This window comes from Esox lucius, chromosome 22 (genome assembly GCF_011004845.1).
Source record: "Esox lucius isolate fEsoLuc1 chromosome 22, fEsoLuc1.pri, whole genome shotgun sequence".
Lineage (NCBI taxonomy): Eukaryota > Metazoa > Chordata > Actinopteri > Esociformes > Esocidae > Esox > Esox lucius.
The window spans coordinates 19502550-19525876 of record NC_047590.1 but is presented as its reverse complement, the minus strand read 5'-3'; the positions used below and the strand labels follow the sequence as shown (position 1 = coordinate 19525876).

Sequence of the window (23327 nt, the reverse complement as noted above, 5' to 3'; positions counted from 1 at the left end):
TTGGGAATGCTACTCAACACATTGAAGGTGAACTGGTCTAGAGGAATCAGGTGGAGGGGTCCAAACTGGCTCAGATAATGGAGAGAGTCGATTATTTTCTGAAATGTGGTACAGCTAATGAAGAAAAGTAATTGGAAGTATTGTGACAGGTACATTGTTGAAGTGTCTTGAAATGATTGAAGTTATAAAATACTGCTTCCCTTTAGCGTACACTACTTATATCCAGGGCTCTGATGAAATGACATCAGCATCATAATTGATGTCTGTGACTCCATGTTATAGACTAGCTTCAACTAAAAAGCCAAAATAGTCTATTACTTAATTCTGAACCTTCATAGTTTGTTATAAAAGTAAGGGATGGTGATGTGAAAATGTAACCACCGTCAAATATAGATAAGATATACACAGATACACACAGTGTTGGATAGGGCCAAGGGAGACCCTGTCACACGCTGATGTGACACACACTAGTCAGGGTTTATGAAGAGCAAAAGATGGTTGTCATCTTGGAAGCCCTCTTCCCCTACAGATATTCTACTGTGTGATCTGTTAGACAGGCTGTTAAAGGGGCCACACACAAACACAGCCCAATATAATACGCACTTTTAAATGTACAAAAAGCATATTCTCACTGACACACACAAACTCTCATTTCTAGTTGTTTTCTAGATTAAAGTTAATTATAATTTCCAGACATTGACAAATAGAATTACAAGGGAGTTATCTGAATCTATATTATGGGTGCTAACTGCTGTCCACATACAGGTAGCCTTAACCTTTAATATAAATAAAATAACAATTGAGTTCCCTTCACAACAAAATATAATATTATTATTAATAATAATTAATTTACATTTTGTAGTTTTTCATTACAGAATGAATCTCAAAGTGCTAAGGTTGTATAGTAACCACATGAAGAATACAAAAGAATTCTGAACTCCAAACAAAGATACATGCCAATAAGGAGGCCAATATTTATCTATTTGGAATAGTAATAGTTTTACTTCCACAGCTTTTGCTGTGTCCTACAGATCGATCTGTGTGTTGGACAAGGTATTTTGACAGTCCCTACATTTGGAGGAAAGAAATCTACATCCTCCTCCTCTTTGGGATGTAGTGCTGGTGAAGTCTTCTTTTCCTCAAGTTGCCAACATTTGTCTCAGTGGATGTTGCTGTTTGGCTGTTGGACATTGGTGTCTGGTTCATGGTTGCCTGGATTCTGGCTAGATGGCCAACATTTAACATTATTCTGATAAAGTAGCAGCTTTTGATGGCCGGAGCCAGACGGTTGTCTTGGTCGTACCTGCTGATTTTGTTATTATCCTTCTGGGGGCCCTCTGTCCAGTCCATGAAGTCATCTTGTCCATAGCATGAGTTTGTCTGGATGGTGGCTGGAGCTGTGTTGGGCTGGTTCTGTCATGCAGAGGGAGGTGTACTCCAAAGTACATTTTGCCATTGTCCCTGTAAATAAATAAAGAAATTATAATCCCCTTCTAAATCAAAGTATCCCGTTGCACACTCTATAGCATCTACGTTGCCATTTCAGACTAAACATTAACAGTTAGGCCAAACAAACCTGGTTCTGGGAGGGATCCACTCCAGATGTGTTAGGTCCTCCATTCATCTGACTGGTCAGCCATGAACACAGAACATCCTTGGGAACACTACTCAACACATTGAAGGTGAACTGTTCTAGAGGAATCAGGTGGAGGGGTCCAAACTGGCTCAGATAATGGAGAGAGTCGATTATTATCTGAAATGTGGTACAGCTAATGAAGAAAAGTAATTGGAAGTATTGTGACAGGTACATTGTTGAAGTGTCTTGAAATGATTGAAGTTATAAAATACTGTTTCCCTTTAGTGTACACTACTTTTGACCAGGGCTCTTTGATGACATGACACCAAAATAAAAATGTTCTTTCAAAAACAAGGACATTTCAAACTGACCCCCAATCCTTTGAAAGTTAGTGTACTAAAAGCATTTTACATCAAACACAAATTAACATTTGAAGTTTTCAAGTTAGTTACACTTTTAGTGAAAAAGAAATATTACAAGGGACATATTGTGATTTTTTTTTTATTGCTCTCCTTCTAAGGGTAGAGTTACGCTTTAATATAACTAAAGAAAATATTGAGTTCTGTCAACAACAATAACTGATTATTTTGTACTGTTACCTGATGAATGAATGAAAAGAATGATAACTCAGTTTCCAATCAGTCATAAATGCCAATATGGGAACTATCTTCAACACATTGCAGGTAACCTATCCAGAGCAGAGAGGTGGAGAGGACCAAACAGGCTCAGATCTTGGAGATTTTACGAATAATAATTTTTTTTTAGGTTACAGTTTTAATCGTCTTTTGACGATTGATTGTTTAATCAGACATTAATAATGTATACATCTGATATAGTGCTTTTCATTACTAAACAACTGCACTGTTTACAGTTTACACCGTTGCCTGGTTACAGAGTATATGCTAATAATAGTATAGTATTTAAAACCATGAAATCCATGGTTTTCATGTAGATTTTATGGTTTATGAAAAAATTATATTATATTCAGTCAGAACAGTCTTATCCCAGAACCTCATTCTGTGAATAAGTACAAGGAGAAGAATACATTTGGCAGGATTTTTTTATGAAATAAAAAGAAAAACTCAACACCAAACAAATTAAAGGATCTGACTGATTCTTTCGCAATTGGCGTTAATTGCTTACGATGATGGGTGTTAGTTTGGAAGTATTGTTTCTTAAGCAAAGGGAGCATAGATGGCATATACAACATACACACACCTCACTTAAACACTGTAACACACAGCAAAAAAGCACAGATGATCTTATCAGCAGAGTGTTGGCCCTGGACAATAGGATCCACTTATCTCAGAAGAATGCAGGCCACAAAACGGCATCCTCCCCGACAGGTCCAACACCACAGAGTGTACCCGGTCCAATTCAGTAACTAAACATCCTCTTCCATGGACAACCTCAGGAGTGTGTGTGTGTGTGTGTGTGTCTGAAACAATTGCTATTGTGTAAGTGGCCCACCTGAATACCAATGGGAATGGCTGCCTCAGGCTGGCTCTTAATTAGTGACCTTCCCTTAGCGGTTGGCCTTAACGTACCTGACCTTGTTCTGTTGTTGAAAATATTTTCATATGTGTCATCCCTCTGCTTATGTAAGTATGACCTTGTAGTTGTTTTTTTATTTCTCGTGCGAGTGAACATGAGCGTGTGTGTAAACATGTATGTGATGTCATCCGGGGGCCATGCGTTTATACATAGGTACATGCACATATGCGCCTTAACCCTTCCCCTCTTTCCCCACCAATCATTTCCCTTCCCAAACGTAGACCCAAACAGCTACCTGTACATCGAGGCCAACGCCAAGACGGAGCAGCAGCCGGCCAGGATCCTGAGCCCAGCGGTGGTGTCCGACACCGGTCCTCTCTGCCTGCTCTTCTCCTACCAGCTGTGGGGAGAGGCCCGGGGCACACTGAGGGTCCTGCTCCGCGACGCCCACCGTGAAGAGACCCTACTCTGGGCGCTCCGCGGGGACCAGGACTCTGTCTGGAAGGAGGGCCGCACCATCCTGCCCCGATCACCCAAGGAGTATCAGGTATTCCGGCGTAGGCACGCCTCCTTCACGCTTCCTTTGCTTAGAAAAGCCTGAAAAGAGTTGCAGTGTGGTGACAGTAATAGTTATGGTCGATTTTTGGTTAGAACATAGGACACGTCCCCGAAAGGACACGGGTTCAAATCCCGAGCACACAAGGTGAAAAACAAGGAAAATATGTGCCCTAGAGAACTGTGATTCTGTGTGTAAGACTTTGCATCTAGTTAATTTGCGTCTACCTTTTCCCCCTCTTCCTCCTCCTCTCAATTGTCAGGTGGTTATCGAAGGCTTCTTTGACCACGGCACCAAGGGCCACATCAGGATCGACAACATCCACATGAGTACGGGCACGCCTCTGGAGGAATGCACACGTAAGTCTGCCGACCGTGGGAACACGTGCGCGCACAAGCGAAAGCATGTAGTCACTCACACACGTGCACTAGCATGTTCTCATATACAAACGTGCACAGACACACACACACCCAACCCAAGCTCCCCAGGTATCGTACTCTGTCAGCCACCACTCCACTCAACAACCCCCCTTCCTGACTCACTCTGTATAGTGTGTATATATATATATATATATATCTCCCAACACCCCCCCCCCCCGTATGTCTTTCCACCTCTTTCTTCCTCTTTCTATCTCTTTCCACCATCCATTCCTTTTCTATAGTCTCCTTCCCTTCTCTACCCCTGGGGTCCCCAAACTGTCACTCCGGTCATGCTCTAAACACCCCCCATCACCGAACACACACACCCACACACACCCACAGTTCCCTCAGCAGAGTCTTGGGGACCGGCCGACTTCTCAAAGCCGCAGTGACAAGATGAAAGGAGAAAACGAGTGTACTCCCTGCACCAATGAAAAGAAAATAAGAAAGGAAGGAAGAAAGGAAGAATAGAAAGTAGGCCATAAAGGCCTTGTGGGCCCCGGCGATACTAATCTATGTTTCATTAGATTCCTTCTTCTTCTCTTCCTCTCGTATTTGTAAACAGAGCTTTCCAGAGCCGTCAAAGGGAATTACTAGGCAGACAGTTTCCCAAGAAATAGCTCAGGCGCGTGTCTGTGTGTGCCTGTGTGTGTGTGTGTGTGTGTGTGTGTGTGTGTGGGTGTGTGGGTGTGTGTGTGTGTGAGAGCGAGAGGGAGGGAGCTCGGCTTCTTAATCTAGCCAGAGCAGGGGGATTTAGGAGTAGGTCTTCGACAGATCACAGCCCGCCGGTTCCATGCCAAAAACCTGCCGTCATAGAGTTTGACTTCCAAGTCTGAACATCGGGCCCTAGCGTTGGGCAGTGATTGTGAGTGCAGTACTGTGGTTCTGAGACGAAAGATGAACCCCCCCCCCCCCACCCCGTCAACTAACGCGAAGGTGCCCACCCCCCCTTCCATCTTCCTCATTCCCAAGGCATGCTGGGAGTACTCTTATCAACCAGCGCAGTCGAGTTTGTTCACGGCACATTGGTGTTAGCGCCAAAAAAGCCCAGCTTCCCAAGTCACCCCTCTCTGCGGGCCCTGTTCTTTTTGTTGCCATTCCAACTCAATCAGACTGAACGTTGTGTGTGTGGAGTCAGTCAGCCAGGCAGCAAGCTTCCCCAGCTCAACTGGACTCCACCGATAAACAACTTTCAATGACTCGAACTTCACACAGTCACTATCCCCAGTCGCCCGACTGAAAATAACACACTCTTTGACATTGCATTCTACCACAAGAGCATACTTGATGACATACATACCCCCATGCCTATTTATTCTGTTTCTTTTCAATTACATTACTAAGAAAATCGTCAGCTGGCTTTGTGGTGACTTTGGTGTCATCAGAAATGTTATTCAGTCAGTTCAAACTGACATTTTTGCTTTCCTAGCAGACTTTTCAGGTTATAATAGAATGATTATGTAGTTATAGAAATAGAAGTGTATTTCTAAGCTAATGTAAGTTCAAATGTATCAGTAAGGCAAAAGGAGGTGTGGTCTATGGCTAATATAGTTACAAGTTGTTTTTAGACACTAAGGGTTGTTTTTTTGCACAGTGCAACACAACTGCCTTGATACAATCCTTAGCCGCGATGTACCACAAAACCCTCAGCGCCTTCTTGCTATTATAAACCTTTTACCAAAGCAATTAGAAAATAATGTTTTGTCATACACAAGGTGTGCAGTCTGATATATAATGGCTTACAGCCAATCAGCATTCAGGGTTCAAACCACCATATTAAATATATTAAATATGTAGCTAAGTAGGAAAAGCGTACATAGTCATTGCAATGCCAGGATCGATTCCTGGCACGACCCATGTGTAATGAATGCACTCAATATACATACAGTTGTTTATATTTTAAGCTGTGGTCTTTTGCTCTTGTTCCCCTGACAGAACCCTTTGTTGCCATGCCTACCGACATAACAGGTGAGTTTGCCACTTTTCAGACAATTAGTGCAATGACGTCACATGCTACTTGAATGTTTTTCTGCTTCCTGCTCGCTGCTCTGCAATACAGCTTTGGCTCATGGGAGCTTTGCTTGATGGCACCTATGTGGCCGGCCCAGTTTTGCCAGTAAAAAATGGCCTGTGGGTGTGCGAGAGCCGCGTTCGCTGCTTGATCAATGCTGCCGTGTTGACAAACGATTCCCGAAGGCATCATAAGCACCCAAAAACCATCAACTGACACCCGAGCCCAACGATTCCAGCCAAACCCGGTTTATTGCAGAGAAATTCTGCCTATTGCTTTGACATCCATGGTTTTAAATAACTGCCTCCTGGAAAAATATTGGGCGAGCTATAGGGGATTGATGTTATTGCTTGATATAGTGTTTCTGGCTGCTGGTTCCAATAAGATAAGAGCTTGGGAATTTGTGTGATGTGTATGCACTTTTTTCCTCCACCGTGACTCACACACACACACACACACACACACAACACTCTGTTCAGCAAAAAGTAATCAGATAGAGTGACTGGGCTGCATCGCTCGTGTCACTCTCCTACTCTCAGGTCTTTCTAATGAGCGTGTGCACAGAGGAGTGGCAGGTGAATGCACCATTTCACTCAGTAATTATGTGACATGGTCAAGTACTCAAGAGTGGTTCTCAGCTCTCTCTGTGTCTCTCCAATTCTCTCTGTCTATATCTATCTCCTTCTAATTCCCTGTGCCTATATCTCTTTTTCTGGCCTTTGAGCTGCTGATTTTGGTAAATTTGTCTTAGCTTAGCTACAGTTCTTAGCTTCTCAGCTAACCGCTGTTATGTCAGTGGTTTTGAGTGCTTATATTGGGTTTAGTTTCACATACCAGACTTGTATAAATTGGAGAGCACATGTCTTGGAAGGTAGTTCTGCCCAAAATGTTTCAGAGGTTCAGAGGATTAGAGGAACTGTTTTGGGGCTCACTACTGAGAATTTTTTGGAGTTTGAAGAGGAAAGAACTGGCCAAGGAAGCAACCGAAACAGAGATTAGGACAGAACAGGGCAACGTGTGTCGACTCAAGAACCTGCCAAAACCAAAATTCCAGTGCCATCTCCAAATTAATGAGAGAACGATCCGGGAACATTCTCATGTAGGCTCTGTGAAGTCTTATGATTTTGGAACATCCTGTACCAACAGGGAGTATTGGCTCCTCAATGGGCGAACACTTGTTGTTATCCACATTTTTACCCACTCGACCTTAAATACATAACATTACAATAACATACTTTTTTTTAATCAGATACACAACAAGCCAACTATTTTCACACCTTGTATCTTGACCAAACCCATTTCAATCAGAAGTATACCAGAGGGCTCGAAACATCTTTCGGTTCTACTGCATTCAAGCTTAACATATCGTTGTTAAGTTGATCAGTACTGAACATTGTTCAGACGTCTCGGCCCTCTGATTGTGTGCGCTTGTGTGTGTGAGGCGTGCGTGTGTGCCAAGCTAATTATCCCACCCTTTTTTTCACACCAAGTTATTAAATGAGAGCTTCATTTGGAGTGTAGGATCAGTTCAACTTCACCGACTAATCGCAAATCCCTAACCGTGCTATTTCCACTCTTGGTGTGAAAATCACCTCGCTCACCATCGACTGAAATCCGAGCTTCAATCATAAGATCCCCCCAAAAAGGATGCATTTGATTTGTTTTGGCCATTACCTGTGATGAAGACGTTATTTGGTTTTGAGCCAGCATGCTTCTGCATGCCTATGATCTCTTACGCCTGCTGTTGATGTGATGAAAAACCACAGGGGAGAAGAATGACACGTGAAGAAAAAAATATGCACTAAAAGAATTCCTGCCCGTTGGATGTGCCTTGCTTGCCTTCTCTCCCTCACCCCTGCTACCCCCCCTTACCCCCCCCCCCCCCCCCCCACAGAGCCAAACTATTCCTTATTTCTCCACCAGGGGGAGGTGTTCCTGAAGGGAGTGAGCCCACTGTAGACACGTTGGCGCTGCCACCCATACCCACCCACTGGTACTACCTGGTGGCGGCCGCGGGTGCTCTTCTTCTTCTGGCAGCAGCCATCTTGGTCCAGGTTCTCTGTTGCCGTAGGCGGCGGCTGGCGGTGAAGAAGAGTCAACTCTCAGTCGCCTACCACAGCCAATCCCAGTACTTTCATTACTCCCAGTGCTCGGACAGTAACCCAGTATCGGCCGCTCCTGGGACGGAGCCCGTGCTCACTGTGAGGCTCAACAACTACGGCCACCAATCACATGCCCTCTGCTGAAAGGAAGAGGAAGGGGTTGATGCCGAACCACTCCTCTTTTTGATGTCACAATGGGTGGTAACCCTGCAGCAGGAAACAAGGATCAGGAGGGTTCCAAAGAGTGATATTTTCTTTTCCGGTCCTGCTTTTATCAGCAGTGGAAGTTCGGGGGCAAATGATCTATGACTTTTCCAGTTTACTGACCATGGGTGCAGTTTCGGACGCCATTTTTATGAGGGAGTCGGTGGTTGGCTTTGCCCACTTTGAGATGAGTCAGATAGAGAGAGCTAGTGAACTATGCTAGGGGATTGTTTCCAACTGTTTCCAAACCACCCTCCAGCCTTACAGGACAGCTAGTTCCAGTTCCCGCTCGGCCTCTTTGAATCACCCCAGCGTGGACATACTCTGTCTAAGCTAACCTTCCAGGCCGGTGTGGGTGTATCGGTTCAGCCATGTGAATCAGCATTGCCTGACCACAAACAGAAAAAGACCCAAGAGAGAGGCAGTCCTACTAAAAGCTCTTCCGGAAAAACTCAAGACGGAAAATGAGACAGAGCCACATCCTCCTTGGCAGTCATTTCATTATAAAGATAGTGCTTCAGGATAAGCTGCTAACATGTCTGTGTTGCAAATGTTAAAGACACTGTAAAGAAGTTTTTTTTTTTTTTATTGTATTGGTATTGTCAGTGGGCCAGGTGATTTCCAGAATAAGACAAAGATTATTGTTCTTGCCATGCAAAAAAGCATGTTCTAATGTAAAGTAGATGTTTTTTTGTCATGCTTGTTCATGTGCGGAATCGATCTCCTTCACACAGTACAATAATAATATTTTAGTAGTTCCATGCCAGAAACCCAACATTATGCTTTTAATGCAATACGAGCCCTTTCCCTAACTCCCTAAAATGTCAGCACAATCACAATTAATGCTCATTCCCACATGGTTTCATTTCGTTGGTTAGATTGACGACAGAGATTCACTCCCTTTCAATCAACACCTGCCACCAATGTCTCTCGTTCCTTGTTGTCAAACTGAAAAAAAAAAAAGAACCAAGTAAAAGCCACATGTTCCATGTTTACGTGCACACCAATATCCAGAGATGGGCACAGAGTAAAATATTAAATTGCAATACAATTGCAGAATACCCCAAAAACCTATGTATGTATCAACATTTAATTTAGAAAGTTTTATGTTTCATTAAAATAACAGTATTTTATATTTTTAACATGAATATAAATGTGCAAGAATCATCTTAACCTCAACAACATTCTTGCTAACAGTTATCTTGTCAAATATGGGAGATAATCTAGTTTAGTTTACTGCATTGAATGTGAATTCCTCTGAATACAAAAACACCAAAATGTAAAAATAAATATTTGCAATGCATGCTGGGTTATATTATTCTAATGAGTTCCACCGCTAAAACAAGATCACATTATAATCAGGAATGTTGTAAAATATTTCGTAATCTAGCTATCTAGAGTATCCTGTAAAACACATCACTGTAGTTAAAGTCTGGAGAATTTAAAGCCCTCTTAAAAGTATATAAAAAACATATTTCAAATACACAAACACTGCCCATCTCTGCCAGTATCCCATTATGATTCTAGATATTTCACTGCCTCGCAGTACAACTGCCCCATTGTGGCCAGGCCTTCAAATCTTGGTCACAGCAAACCTATAGTGCCTGGGTGTTTAGCTTAGAATGGCACAAATTTGCCCAGCCTTGCCCAGGGTGGTCATGTGATATGGAACACAATCACTGGGTTTCAGTATAACTCTTTCATCTATCTTTCCTCACTTTGCTGTCACATAATACCATAACACCATGCCAGAAAGATATATATATATAAAAAAATAAATAGAATATGGTTACCATCACTCATCACACTTTAGCAATTCCTCAATCAAGTTTGACAGCCAGGTTGCATAAAGATTCCGATGTAGGCTTCGTGGTTGAGCAACCAGCGTGATAAGAACCAGGCCGGCATTGGAACTTGGACACAAGCATCGACATTGACTGTATCGAGTCTACTGGGGGTTGCTGTCATAATCACAAGTTGAATATCACAAAATTGAGGAGAAAAAAAGTAAAGAAACAAAAAATGGAATAAGCAGAATGGCTTTGCTTTCTGACTTTTTGACTTTTTTGAACCAATTGAGGAGGCAAAGCTGGGTGTAGTGAGAGGTGCCTACTACTGTACAGTCACTGTCACAGTTTTGTTTAACCTATGATTTTGAAATAGAAATTCTCTTCAGGGAAACTCATGAGTGGGATATTAAATGCACGTAAACAGCTTATCCTGAAAAACACCTCAACTGTGATATGAATTATTATTGCACATCTGATTGTCGTCAGTGTTATAAGACAACAATTTGTTGGTGTATCCTTCCTGCTGACCTCGATGGAAATCTGTGATCTGACCTGAATCCATATGAGATCTCACAAATGGCGTCATCCATGCCAAAACAGGCTTTGTGGCAAGTGAGGTTACTATCCAACTCTATGCCACATTCAAAACAGCCTGAAGCAATTATTTTGTTTCTCTTCTTTCCGTGTGCTCTTAGTTGAAAACAATCCAAAACTTTATGAAAACCACTTACAGACAATAAACCAGGCTTCTTAATGCCTTTAGATGGATGCCAGGACTCATTCCTTATTAGAACATTCAGTGCAAAAACAAACCTACAAAGCATGTAAAGAGCAACTGCTAAGAGAAGTGGAAAACTGCCTGAAATTGTGGTCCAAGGTAGCACATATAAATTGTGGTCCAAGGTATTTAAGTTGTTTTGTACTGCTCTGAGATTCGGATGACTCTTAAAGGGGTAATGTGAGTGATGTTTTACCTCCAGTTGTAGTTCAACGTAATACCTGCCCCTTTAACCATAAATTATGTCTGACATTTTTTATTTTCTAGCATCAAAAGTAGACTAATATCAGCATGAGATGCCTCAGCCACAGATTAATGGAAAAAATAAGCACCAAATAATATCAGTAAATGATGGTGCTTACCTTTTCCAATCACAACAGATGGCCTGTGAGGTGAACTAATTTCACCATAAGACCTATTCCCAAGACTGAGCCCATCTGAACATTAAAGTCTGCAGTAAAATGTCCAGTAGGGGTTATATAACTCAGCATGACGTGGACATCCAGTACAGTCACTTGGACGTCCTCACTACGGGGAGCACTCCAGTGGATGTTGAGCAGGATTGATGGGTGATGAGTGATGTTGAACGGGATGTTGAGCTGGATGGACGAGTGATGTTGAGCGGGTTGTTAAGCAGGAGGAATGGGCAATGGGTGGTGTTGCACGGGACGTTGAGCAGGACGGATTTGCAATTGCTGATGTTGCGCAGGATGTGTGGGCGATGGGTGATGTTGTGTTGCTGGCGGTGGGTACCATCAGGACGGAGAGCAATCTTTTGGCTAACTAAAGAAGTCTGCATTTCCTATTTTAAGCTGTAAGATTTGTCACACATTATGTTTTTTTATACATAAAAGTACAATAAAACCCCATGACAGTATCTATTTAAACGAGTAACTACGTTAATATATTGGACAAACAGAGTGCCTTATCAATTGATAATAAACACTTGTGAAAAGATAAAATAACACCCTGTTATGACACCTTTGATAACCATTTGGTTATCAGCTTCTGTCTTTCAAGTGCAGCAGCAAGGGGTGGCAAGGGGCCCACAAAAAAGGCCTTGCCCCCCTCAGTTGCCACCCTATTTGAAGGCAATTAATATTTAAAGAAATTGGTGTTACATGTTCATGATGTATCTCCATAGTTGGTCTAAATTTCTTTACTCACCAGTTTAGAATTCCCCATGCCCTCTGGATTAAAGAAAAAAAATCGATGTCGCTGCTATTTCATCTCAGTCCTTGCGTAGTCCACTGATGCTGCTGTGCTGCTACTGACAGGTAAGGTGTTTTCAAATGAGTACTAGCTACATTAACAAGTTCAACTCCTACAAACACAAAGTAACGTTAGCCTAGCCTACTTATGGGTCATTGTCCCTGAAGCAGTGGAAAGTAAAGGATATTACTGCCATTCATGATAACTACGACCATACTGTATATCTCGCATATGTGGTCGTTTCCCGCTCTGTGGTAACTGGTAAGGATGATGCTAAGTAGCTAAACTCGATAGCTAGCTAACGTTAATCAAGTCAATAACTTAATGGTCACAACAAATCGTAAATGTTAAATGACAAAATCGTGTGTATTAAATAGAAATCTTCATCAGCAATGGTTGATTGTTCATAGCTAGCCTATAGCCTAGCTACAGCTCATAGCCTGCTTGCTTATCTCATCAATCATGTAGGCTAAGTAAGCCTAAATAAAAGTGTTCTGGCAAACAAAACTAAATGCTGTAAATGTTGAGTTTTTATAGCATGTGTGAAAAAATATATAAATATTAGCTTTAATAGTTGCTTAAACGTCTTTTTGAAATAAATAGGACTAGGTAGTTATTATGTGATTCAAATGCATAAAACAATCCCTAGAATGCAGGAAAAGAAGTTTAAATACAATTATAATTTGTTTGAGGGATATAACTTCTATCCCCCTAGTTGGAACCTCATGCCACCCTTCTGCCACCCCAGGTAAAACTTGATAAAACCACCACTGCTGTTTTTTAATTCCTTTAGTTTTTCATTAAAGTGTTTTATGTGGATAAGTTTGGAGCAGCGAATCCGCTACTCCACGACTGCACACAAAGCACACTATCACAATGACAATTTACATTTTTGAACTAAACTATTCCCTTTGGGATTAATAAAGTATTCTGAATCTGAATATACGGCTAGACGCACTGCATGTCGTTGTCTTCCTAATTAGAAAATAATTGTCTGTTGTTTTTATCAAACCGCGTAAGCGGAGATGGGCCAAAAACAGCAAATGTCTCTTACTGAGTGAGTGAGTGACTGGCTGACTTACGGTTATAATCCGACTATTTCTGGTGGGTTTTCAAAGTACGCATCCATGCATGCTTTTTGGGGTAATAAACAGTACATCACAACCCCTTGCGCAGTAAAAGAGGAGGGTTTTCTGACAAAAAAGACAGTTATCATCACCTATATTGATATTTAAATATTCAAACTTGGCGTGATGTTAATGCTTGACAAAATCATCTAATGTCGAGACGCTATACCGACATTTGGCATAATGTCTGGAGTGATGGTTAAATACACCGCCTTTCCCGTGGGAGACCCAGGTTTGAATCCAGTAAAGGCAACAACATTTATCTAATCGCGGGCCAGCTGAACTGCGCAATATTTAACAGGCGTCTGCTTGCTTGCCTTATGATGCTGTGAATGGACTGCTTATTTCGCACGATTCTCCCTCATCCTATTCCTCACCTCCAAAGCACCTGCCAGACTGGCTCGTGAATGTCTCATTTTCGCTCAGTAGCCTAACATCCATCAAGTGTCAGTCAGAGTTTGTCAGTCAGAGTAGTAGCAGCATAGTACGAAGCAGGTAAAGAAATTTATATTTGTAACTTCTTTAGAAAGTAAGAAGGTTCATGCAAGCATTTAGAACAGGAAGCAGTAGCAGTGGATGAGTTAAAGACGATGCCAGAAACTCAAAGTGTACAGTGCCAATAGAAACGGGGTTAGCTGCCACAGGTTTGTGAAGTGGTTGGTGGTTAAAAGCTTCAAGCTAACCTTAGGTTTCAGCATAACAAATATCTTTAGAGGCCAACAATATTGTTATTAAACTGTTGAGTGTTAAGGATTAGTTAGCAGTTCAGCAATATATGAAGAAAATGGATGAGCAAACAAATGTTTTCTTTCATTGAGTCTATTTGATGAGTTTAATTTCTATAGCAAGTTAGATAACAAACCTTTGCTAACCTGGCTATGACTAAGCGTTTTTGTGGCAGTACCCCATTGTGACCTGAAGCTTAGTTTATAACATCTATCAACCCCGCAGTGTTGGCGTTTACAAAAAAGTAAGCATTTTTTTGCAATCTGTACAGGAGATTGTTGAACACAAAGTTAACAACTTAATAACTGAAATTATAAATGACCTAGCTAGAACTAGAATATGCTACTGCTTGGTTAGTGTGTATACATTGCACATGATTAGAAAGTTTTGTTGTAATAGTGTCCTTTTAGTAACAAAAATGTGTTCATAGAGCTGCAATGAGCTGTCACTTGCTTAAACCTGCTTAATATTTCATAATATGCAAAGTCATAAACATTTTACTTTGTTCCCTGGTCTCTGCATATAGCTTTATCATGTGTATATGAACTTAAATTCAAATAAGAAGCTCCAGAATAACTGCTTTTATCCGTATATGGTACCTACTGACATGTTGCAACTCTAATTTTCTACCTTGCAGATAAGCCAGGAATAACTAAAGACGAAAACAGCAAGGCTGATACAAAAGAGGCAACTCCGCAGGGCCCCTCAAAAAGAGGCAACTCAGAAACAAGACAGACAGCAACAGTAGGCTATGATGGAGACACCAGGAATGACACAAATATACAGACAGCAAAAGTAGGATATGATGGAGACACCAGGAACGACACATATATACAGACAGCAGAAGTAGGATATGATGGAGACACCAGGAACGACACGTATATACAGACAGCAGAAGTAGGATATGATGGAGACACCAGGAACGACACATATATACAGACAGCAGAAGTAGGATATGAAGGAGACACCAGGAACGACACGTATATACAGACAGCAAAAGTAGGATATGAAGGAGACACCAGGAACGACACGTATATACAGACAGCAGAAGTAGGATATGAAGGAGACACCAGGAACGACACGTATATACAGACAGCAAAAGTAGGATATGATGAAGACACCAGTAATGAAAAAAATAGGCAACCCCGCAGGGCCCCTCCAAAAGAGGCAACTCAGAAACAAGACAGACAGCAACAGTAGGCTATGATGGAGACACCAGGAACGACACAAATAGACAGACAGCAAAAGTAGGATATGATGGAGACACCAGGAACGAAACAAATAGACATAACAAATAATAAAATATGATAGAGCCACCAGGAAATACACAAAGACAGACATAACAAATAGTAAAATATGCAATATAATGAAGACACCGGGAGAGACACTAATAGACATAACAAAGAGTAAAATATGTTGGAGACTTGGAGGAAATACAGAGAGACATAGGACTCCAGGAAAGAAACAAAGACAGACATAACAAATAGTAATGTATGGAGACACCAGGAGAGACACAACTAGACAGACTATAAGAAAGAGTAAAATATGATGGAGACAACGGGAGAGACAGACATATGACACCAGGGAAGGCACAAAGACAGACATAACAAATAGTAAAATATGATGGAGACAGACAACAAATAGTTAAATATAATGGAAACACCAGGAAAGACACAAAGACAGACAACAAAAAGGGTAGATACATGAGTTGTTGCTGAAATGAAATAAAGTGTTTTTCCAAATAATGACATTTGTCAGTACTGCTTTTAGCTGTTCTGGGTTGTCTTGGTCTGGGCTAAGCCCCCTGTCTCTTCAAAACCTAAAAACGACCCTGTACAGCAGACTACATTTAAATGGACTTCAAAATATACATTGAATGAAAACAAAAAATGTACATTTATTTGTTTACAATTATTTTCTATTCATTTGTATTACTTACAATGCCATTATTGTTTTGGTAGAATTTCTAATTTTTATTTTAAACATCTAAATATTTTTGTGAGACTCGTATTTTGAAGTAGAAATATTACTATTAATTATTTTGATATAACAACAGTGGGAAATAATTAAATATAAAGAGGCTTGACAAACAGTTTATATTTCAATTCATGTGTTTTCCCTGTATAGTAACAAAGTTTAGAGCTTCAAGTGATAGTTACAAAGTAAAATGAAAGAGCCCATACCTCACATATTTTCACCCACCTCTGCTGGGGTTTTATTGTACTATGTGTATAATATAGAAACTAGGGCTGTTAAAGCATTAACGCATGCGATTTAACAAAAAATAAAGATGCTACAAGAACATTTAGCATGGTACGTTATGCTTATTTTATGTTGCTAGTCTAAACATTAATGTTGTCACATTTCCACAAAAATATAATAGCAGAATCAACAGCTTTCCTGCCGTGCATTAATTACAGATATCTCCTCTTTAATCTTTGTGGATAAACATCTCTGTCTACCTTGCCTCCCTTATGCCTATTTAAGTAACCTCCCTTATTGCTTTTGGTTGAATTGAGGAATCATTTAATGAACATATAGGTATTTGGTTGTGGCTAAACACCTATTAGAAAAGCTAATTGTTTCCAGGCCCTCACATGAACCACATTCTAGCCACATTTTAGCCTATTTATTCTAGTCTAATTAGCCTATTATTTTAATAGTTTGACAGCAATAATAAAAACACAGCATCATACGTAACAAATCTTAATACCTCAGTGTTATTTTGGCCTAAAACAAAATATAAAAACACTTCCCCTATTCGTAGAAAATAGTGCAGCCTAGCCTGAATTCTAGAACAATCATAGAAAAGATAAGTTTTGTCATTGGATTATAGCCCCTGTCATAATTTGATTATGACAGGGGTCCTGCGTCCGTCCTGCTAAACATCCATCTCGAGGGCACCCCCTAGCGATGACGTTCAAGTGACCAACCTGGACGTCCACATCACTCTGAGGGATCTAGCTGCCTCTCAAAATGTCCCTTTAAGTAGGACAAACTCTTGTCTACAGGTTAGAGCGATGCCTCTGCTGAATTAAATAGAACATTTCTATGGAAGCCACTGTATGGGGGCCTTGAAGAGTGCCGCGAAGTCATCCATTGAGTGGGATGAGTGCGTATGTGCATCAGCCACTCCAGCTGTACTTTTCCGTGAGGGATGCAGTTTTTTGGCACCCTGTCGCAATGTGCTTTCAAATCAACTGGGGGTTGGGCCCCTCCACTCTGTCCACCTCAATGTAGCTCCACTTCAAGCTCTTAATAACTCTAATTAGGTAATGGAGGGATAACATTTATTAAGGCTGGGGTAAGCACTTTTCTCTCTTGACACACACACACAGAAACACACAGGCACTGTCTAACGCACACACCCACACCAGCAGCTAACAGCACCTGCCTTGGGAGATATTAATGCTTCTTGTCTCGTTGATGGCTCCAGTTAAGGTGGTGTTCTGGTCAAGCACTTGCTCCCACCTCCCTACAAATGCCAAGTGTTGCACACACAACTGAAGTTTCAGAAACAACATTGGGTTGGGTTTCGGAAGGCCTAGGCCCTTTTCATCACTCGTCGTAGTGCTGACACGTATGGAACTGGTGTATAATGATGCAATAAGGGAAGCAGGAAATGTCATGAATGCAGTAAATTAGCTGCGGGTGTATATACAATTTAACAGTGATACAGCACTGGCTTGCGTGCCATATTGCTTTCGTGTTATGTTTAATACATTTAAAATACAGTTTCATTGTATATTTTAAATTTTGATAAGTAAATGCATACAGTATTCACCTAGAAGCTTCATTCTGGAAAGAAAGCTGTTGGAGTTTTTTCATGTTGCCACTGATTAGAATAGAAACATTTTTCCTGGTTGCCAAAATTTGAACAGTTCCCAGAATTTCTGTTCATGTGGGGGGGGAAAGGCAGAATAGGGAATCATTGTGTCTGAATTGCAGTGAAATATATTGACATAAATATAGTTTTTACAGCTGTTTGAAGCTGTTGGACCAAAAAGGAAAATAAAGCAGTAGTGCGAGTGGAAAGCAGGGTAAACTTGGTTTGAATGCAAACTGTTTCTTTGTAAATAGAGCGGTTGTCTGTGGTTGCCATGCAGGCTGGCTAACTGAGTCAACTCAGTTACATCAAACAACAAACAGGCATGACATGGACTAGCAGCATTTTTGTTTGCTGAGCTGTTCTTCTATTAGCATTTACTGTTTGTATCCATGATGATATTAACTTTGATACGTGATTTTTGCCTGGCTCTGAAAAAAAGTCTAATATCATCCACACACTGTGCAGCGTTCACTTATTGTAGCATACATGTCCAGGGTTCCTCTTAGAAGAGATCTTTTATCTCAGTGGGGCTAACCTGGTTAAATACATTTAAAAAATACAGCCCGGAGACATGCCATTTCTACAGTAAAACTAACCTTCCCGAGGTCAGGCTTAAACTAACCTCTGCAGTAGCCTACCTAACTAAATCCTCACCTAGAAACAAGGAGAAATAATGTGCATTGTGTAAACATTAATCCTGACAGCAGAGTGAATATGATGCAAGCATTGATAGTTTGCAGATGGAGCTGTTATGCGTACACGTCTGCAATGGTTAATCCAGCATGTCTTGGAACTCTACTCATCTAATCAGTATCTAGGCTCTAAAATATAGCCTGAAGGGAACGGTTTGATTATTTTCTTGTGTGTTCTGAGCTTGACATATAATCTGTATTTCGATGATAATGGTGGTGTTGATGTTTGCTGATACTTTGCACCTCTTTATATGCTATGGTGACAGTGTGTTTTAAATAGTCACATGAACGTAATCGATATAGTATGATCTGTGATAATAAAGTGATATTTTTCTACATTGTCGTGTGTGTCTGTACAGAATGCTATCGTTATGTATGTATATATGTTCCATTAGACTTGCAGATCCAAACCTGTTAAGGTAATTGCAATGAGAATGGACATACCACAGACCACTTAAGATATTGCATAAAGTCACTGTCTGGTGAGAACCTTGTACCTCAGTGTTTGCCAATTTTTACTTTTTTCCATTTATTGAAAGCAGTAACTGCCCTTAATGGAGTCAGAGACTTTTATTGCTCCAGGAAACTATGGAAAAAGGACAAATTCCATTTTAATCCTAAAATGTGTTCATTTTTAATGTAAACCCTTTTTTTATGTTCTGTTTTGGAGATAATTTTTTTTATAGAGCAATGATAAGCTAACACCTTATTTTATAAACTTTATTTTTCTCTCTCGTAGATATTAGAAGAAAACTTGGAGAAGGGAGACTTTTCAATGGCAGGGGCCAGTTAGATGAAGGTAAGTTGGTTCCATCCAGAGCCTTACAGCTACAATCTCAATGTCAAAATGTGACTTGATTTAAGACATTTATCTATAATCATGCTTTTCTTTCCTTGTTGTCCCGTACATCTGTCTTTGTTCCTCTTTTTGTCCTGTACGTCTGTCTCTCCCTCATCCTCTCCACCTTTTTCGACCAGGTTGGGTTTTCCCCGATGAGTGGAGCACAGTCGCCCCCACCACTGGGCCGCCTGTGACACGTGTCTCCTCTTCGGCTGAGAAAGACAACTCGTGGCTGTATACGCTGGACCCCATCCTGGTCACCATCATCGTCATGTCCTCCCTCGGGGTGGTCCTGGGCGCCGTGTGCGCCGGACTCCTGCTCTACTGCACGTGCTCCTACAGCGGCCTGTCATCACGTAGCTCCACCACGCTGGAGAACTACAACTTTGAGCTGTACGACGGCCTTAAGCACAAGGTGAAGCTCAACCAGCAGCGCTGCTGCACCGAGGCATGAGGAGAAAGAGGAGAGGGGAAGAGGAAAGGAGAGAGGCGGCCATTTTGAGGAGATTATCATCTCCTTTGTTTTCTTTGGTTTGCTCATACCAGGAACTTTCTTTCTGAGCTGAAGGATTACACCTGCCAGATAGAAGGATTTTTGGAGGGATGGCCAATTTTTTAGGGGAATTTCAGTCACATGATCATCCATCTGACCTCTTCCAGCTGAAAAGTCCCACCCTGCAAACCAGTCATTGGTTTACAAAAAAGAACAAGAGTGACAACCGCTTCTAGCCTATTGAAACAGAGCGACCATTGCATCTCCTACCCAACTGCTGCTCACCTGAACCTTATTTTGTTTGGGATTGTGATTGGTGATGGTAGGTCTGAAACAGGGTGAGGTCACTGTTAGATAAGGTCTGATTACTTTAAAAACAGTGTGGATGTGGTGATCATGTGACAGTTTTTTACCTTATCACTCTGTGATTCTTTCCAGGGTGGGGTCGTCTGGAGCAGAATTAGTGAGCAAAGAACTTGGGGTTTCCCTATAGCGAACTGTTCTATTGCCAAGGGGGTTTAAATCAAATATCAACACATATCAAGTTGCAAATACCTGCTTATTCCCCAAAACAGTAAAGAACTCAAATGAATGCATCATAGTTTTCTAAAGGTCTAGTTTTCAAACAGAGGAGATGGTAAACTAAACTCACTGATAAAGACAACGCATTAGGCAGATGATCGTGGAATGCTTAGGAAGTGTGTTTCACTGTCACGTGGACATGGTGGCCTAGATCCTAGCAGAGTGAATTCTTTTACCAAGCGTTTTTGCTCAGTTAGACTCCTGCATCTCTGTGACACATCAGGCTCAGTCCTCCACCCCGTTTTCTGACAAGTCTGTGGTATTTTTAGACACTGCGCCGTCTTTGGAGTCTGTCCTTTTCTTGTTTAAATCTTTCTGTTTTCTTTCTTGTTTCGGCCCGTTGCCAGCATGCAAATGCTAATAAAGAAAATAACACGGAACCAGGGGAAAGAGGGGGGTTCCGAAAATGTTCTGTTTTATACATGAAGAGTTTTTAGAATTAGTTGCAGAGAACTGTTGCTAGTAGGTTGTATCAAAGAGAAGGTCAAAGGTCATGTTTGCTGTAAACTATGTCTAGGTGAAGTAAAAGGTTACAGGAAAGACTGTTTTGGACAGTGCAACCTATGGATTGCTGGGAAATGCAGGCAGAGACTGAATAGACATTTAAAAATGAGAACTGAGAGAAGAGGATTAACGAAAAATGAATCAACCGAGCACTACATTCTATATCCACCCATTGGGAGAATTTCCTTTTTTTCCAAATCAATTTTGGACCATTGACTGGACAATAGATACACATCTGAGCCTTAAGTTACTGATTGGTGGAGGAAACACCAATGAAAGAACATCATTTCCTCGCAAGTAGAGACCACTCTGGTCTCGATGTGTCATGATTCTTCAGTCATTCTCTCCTCATTTGACATTTTCTGCTCTTTGATTCACAATGACTCCATTTTGCATTATCACACCGAATCTGGAGTTTTAACAGGACCCAGGTTTTTTGGGAGAGGTAAAACTGAAGGATTTACACTCACACACACACACACACACACAATACTGTCCTTATGAGGTTATGGAAGGGGAACTCTAAAATATTTCCGCAGTGTGTCAGATTTACTCACAAACGCACCAGTCACACCATCACATACAGAGCATGCACGTGCACACTAACACACACAGGACAGTGAATCCCGCTCATTCTGATGCGACGCTGAGCACGTGTGGGGCTGTGCACACCGGACTGGACCCGGACGAGTGCTGGCCCAAAGGCCCAGGTCGCTGGGGGAGGGGGGTTCCAAATCTCCCCTTCACTTTCCCACTCCCTTCCCAGAGGCTCCCATCACTGGACCCCATTGGCTCGTTTCCAAGTGCCTTGGAGCTTTCGCAATCCTGCTTGCCTTTGGAGTCCATATCAAATCACAGATACAAAACAGTGACCCGGTTTGACCTGGGCCAGAGGTCTGAATACCCCCCTTTAGGCAAGAGAGGGGCTAAAGCTCATGAGGAGCAAACTACAGTGACATTGGTTGGACCTAATTGTTGCTTGGGGGCTTTGTACAGAAATGTTCTTTTTATGATTGTTCTGATTGTTATTATGATTATTTAATAAAGCATTTATACCATACAGAGAGTATTGGTCATCACCCATTGTTTTTTTTGTGTGTGTGAATCGGTATAAGATAATGGGGTGGTTAGAATCAGGCTAATGAGGTAACTTGGGCTTTTTCAAACACATGCACATTCAGTGCATTGTATATCCCAAGCCATGCACACACTAACATACTCTAACAAGCAGCCAGCAGATGTATTCACACAAACTAGTGGTAGGTCACACTGGTTTTCAAAAACAAACATGAAAACTAATACAGGCCTACTCTCTCACACACACACACACACACACACACACTATCAGCCAGACAGTTTCTCTCTCATCTCTCCATGGCGTCCCATTAGCCTGGACCTCTAGTCGCCCTCGTTTAGGAGCTCCCGACATCAAAGCTTTGAAGTGCCCACACTCTCTTTCTCACACACACACACACACACACACACACACTTTACTCTGCTTCCTCTGTTTACATGGCTCGACATCTACACAGGGTTTGGTTTGGCCATGTCAGCCATCGTTCCTAAACGCTAACAGAAACTAAGGGATTTCTTTGGTGGACGAGGTCACACTAAATAAAACGGCCGTATTGAATTTAAAGGAACTGTTCAGTATAATTGCATACTTTGCAAAGAAATACCTTGAAAGGCTACACACCAAAAAGGTCGAAGTCAATTAACTGCTATAACCCAGCATGCAGAAATGAGACTAATGAAGTAGCTGGAACGTAATGTTTGCTGGGTGTGCTAAAATTACAACAATTAAAACGTACCTTGGCATTTAATTAATTAGTTAGCTATACCTTTGGGAAGCGTGGCTCGTCTTTGAGTATGCTACTTTCGGTGGAACATTAACTGCTCTACAACCAGTGAATCGGAGCTGCTACACATGTTACCCAGTCAAAGTGGGTGCGCCACTGTAAGCACGCTCCGTGGTGCGAGATAACGACCCAATTACATTCCAAAAACACAACACGCGAACCAACAGAGGAGCGCACCGCCATATGCTACCTAGGTAAGTGCTTTGATTGATCCCAACAGAAACAAGCAAGTGTGCCAGACACAAACCATGACCGAACCGTCAACAGGAAATTACCAAAGGAGCCAGATTGTCATTGTTCCGTGCGGGGAGCAGTATTTTTACAACTCGAATGATTCCACAACTTTTTGTTAGCCGAATGTTGTTCTTCCTCTTTATCAGTTGTAAATAGAATACTCCACAGGGTATTTTTTCTTTCCTGACATCAGAGGGGCGTCTAACGTTATCCCTGGCCAGACCGCCCTTCAAAGCATTGGACTGGCGTCTCTGTAAACCGATATGGCCAGAGTGAGAGAGGCCCCGTTTGAGGATCG

The 23327-nt window shown here is 41.6% G+C and overlaps 1 protein-coding gene across 4 annotated transcripts in view; it reads left to right on the top strand.

Annotated features, from left to right (window-relative positions):
• The window catches only part of LOC105005782 (neuropilin-2), a 68120-nt gene extending 46117 nt beyond the window's left edge, over nucleotides 1–22003 (top strand). For 2 of the 4 annotated variants that reach the window (XM_029116483.2, XM_029116482.2), the window contains exons 13-16: nucleotides 3352–3617; nucleotides 3889–3985; nucleotides 5981–6013; nucleotides 14633–16301. In XM_029116483.2, coding sequence (XP_028972316.2) covers nucleotides 3352–3617; nucleotides 3889–3985; nucleotides 5981–6013; nucleotides 14633–15195 — 959 coding nt within the window. In that variant the 3' untranslated portion in view covers nucleotides 15196–16301. Of the gene's footprint in view, nucleotides 1–3351; nucleotides 3618–3888; nucleotides 3986–5980; nucleotides 6014–7979; nucleotides 10465–14632; nucleotides 16302–19255; nucleotides 19316–19494 lie in introns of those variants that run through there. The other 2 variants (XM_010863950.3, XM_010863951.4) reach the window with 2 other exon arrangements.
• Nucleotides 22004–23327: the final 1324 nt, after the last annotated feature.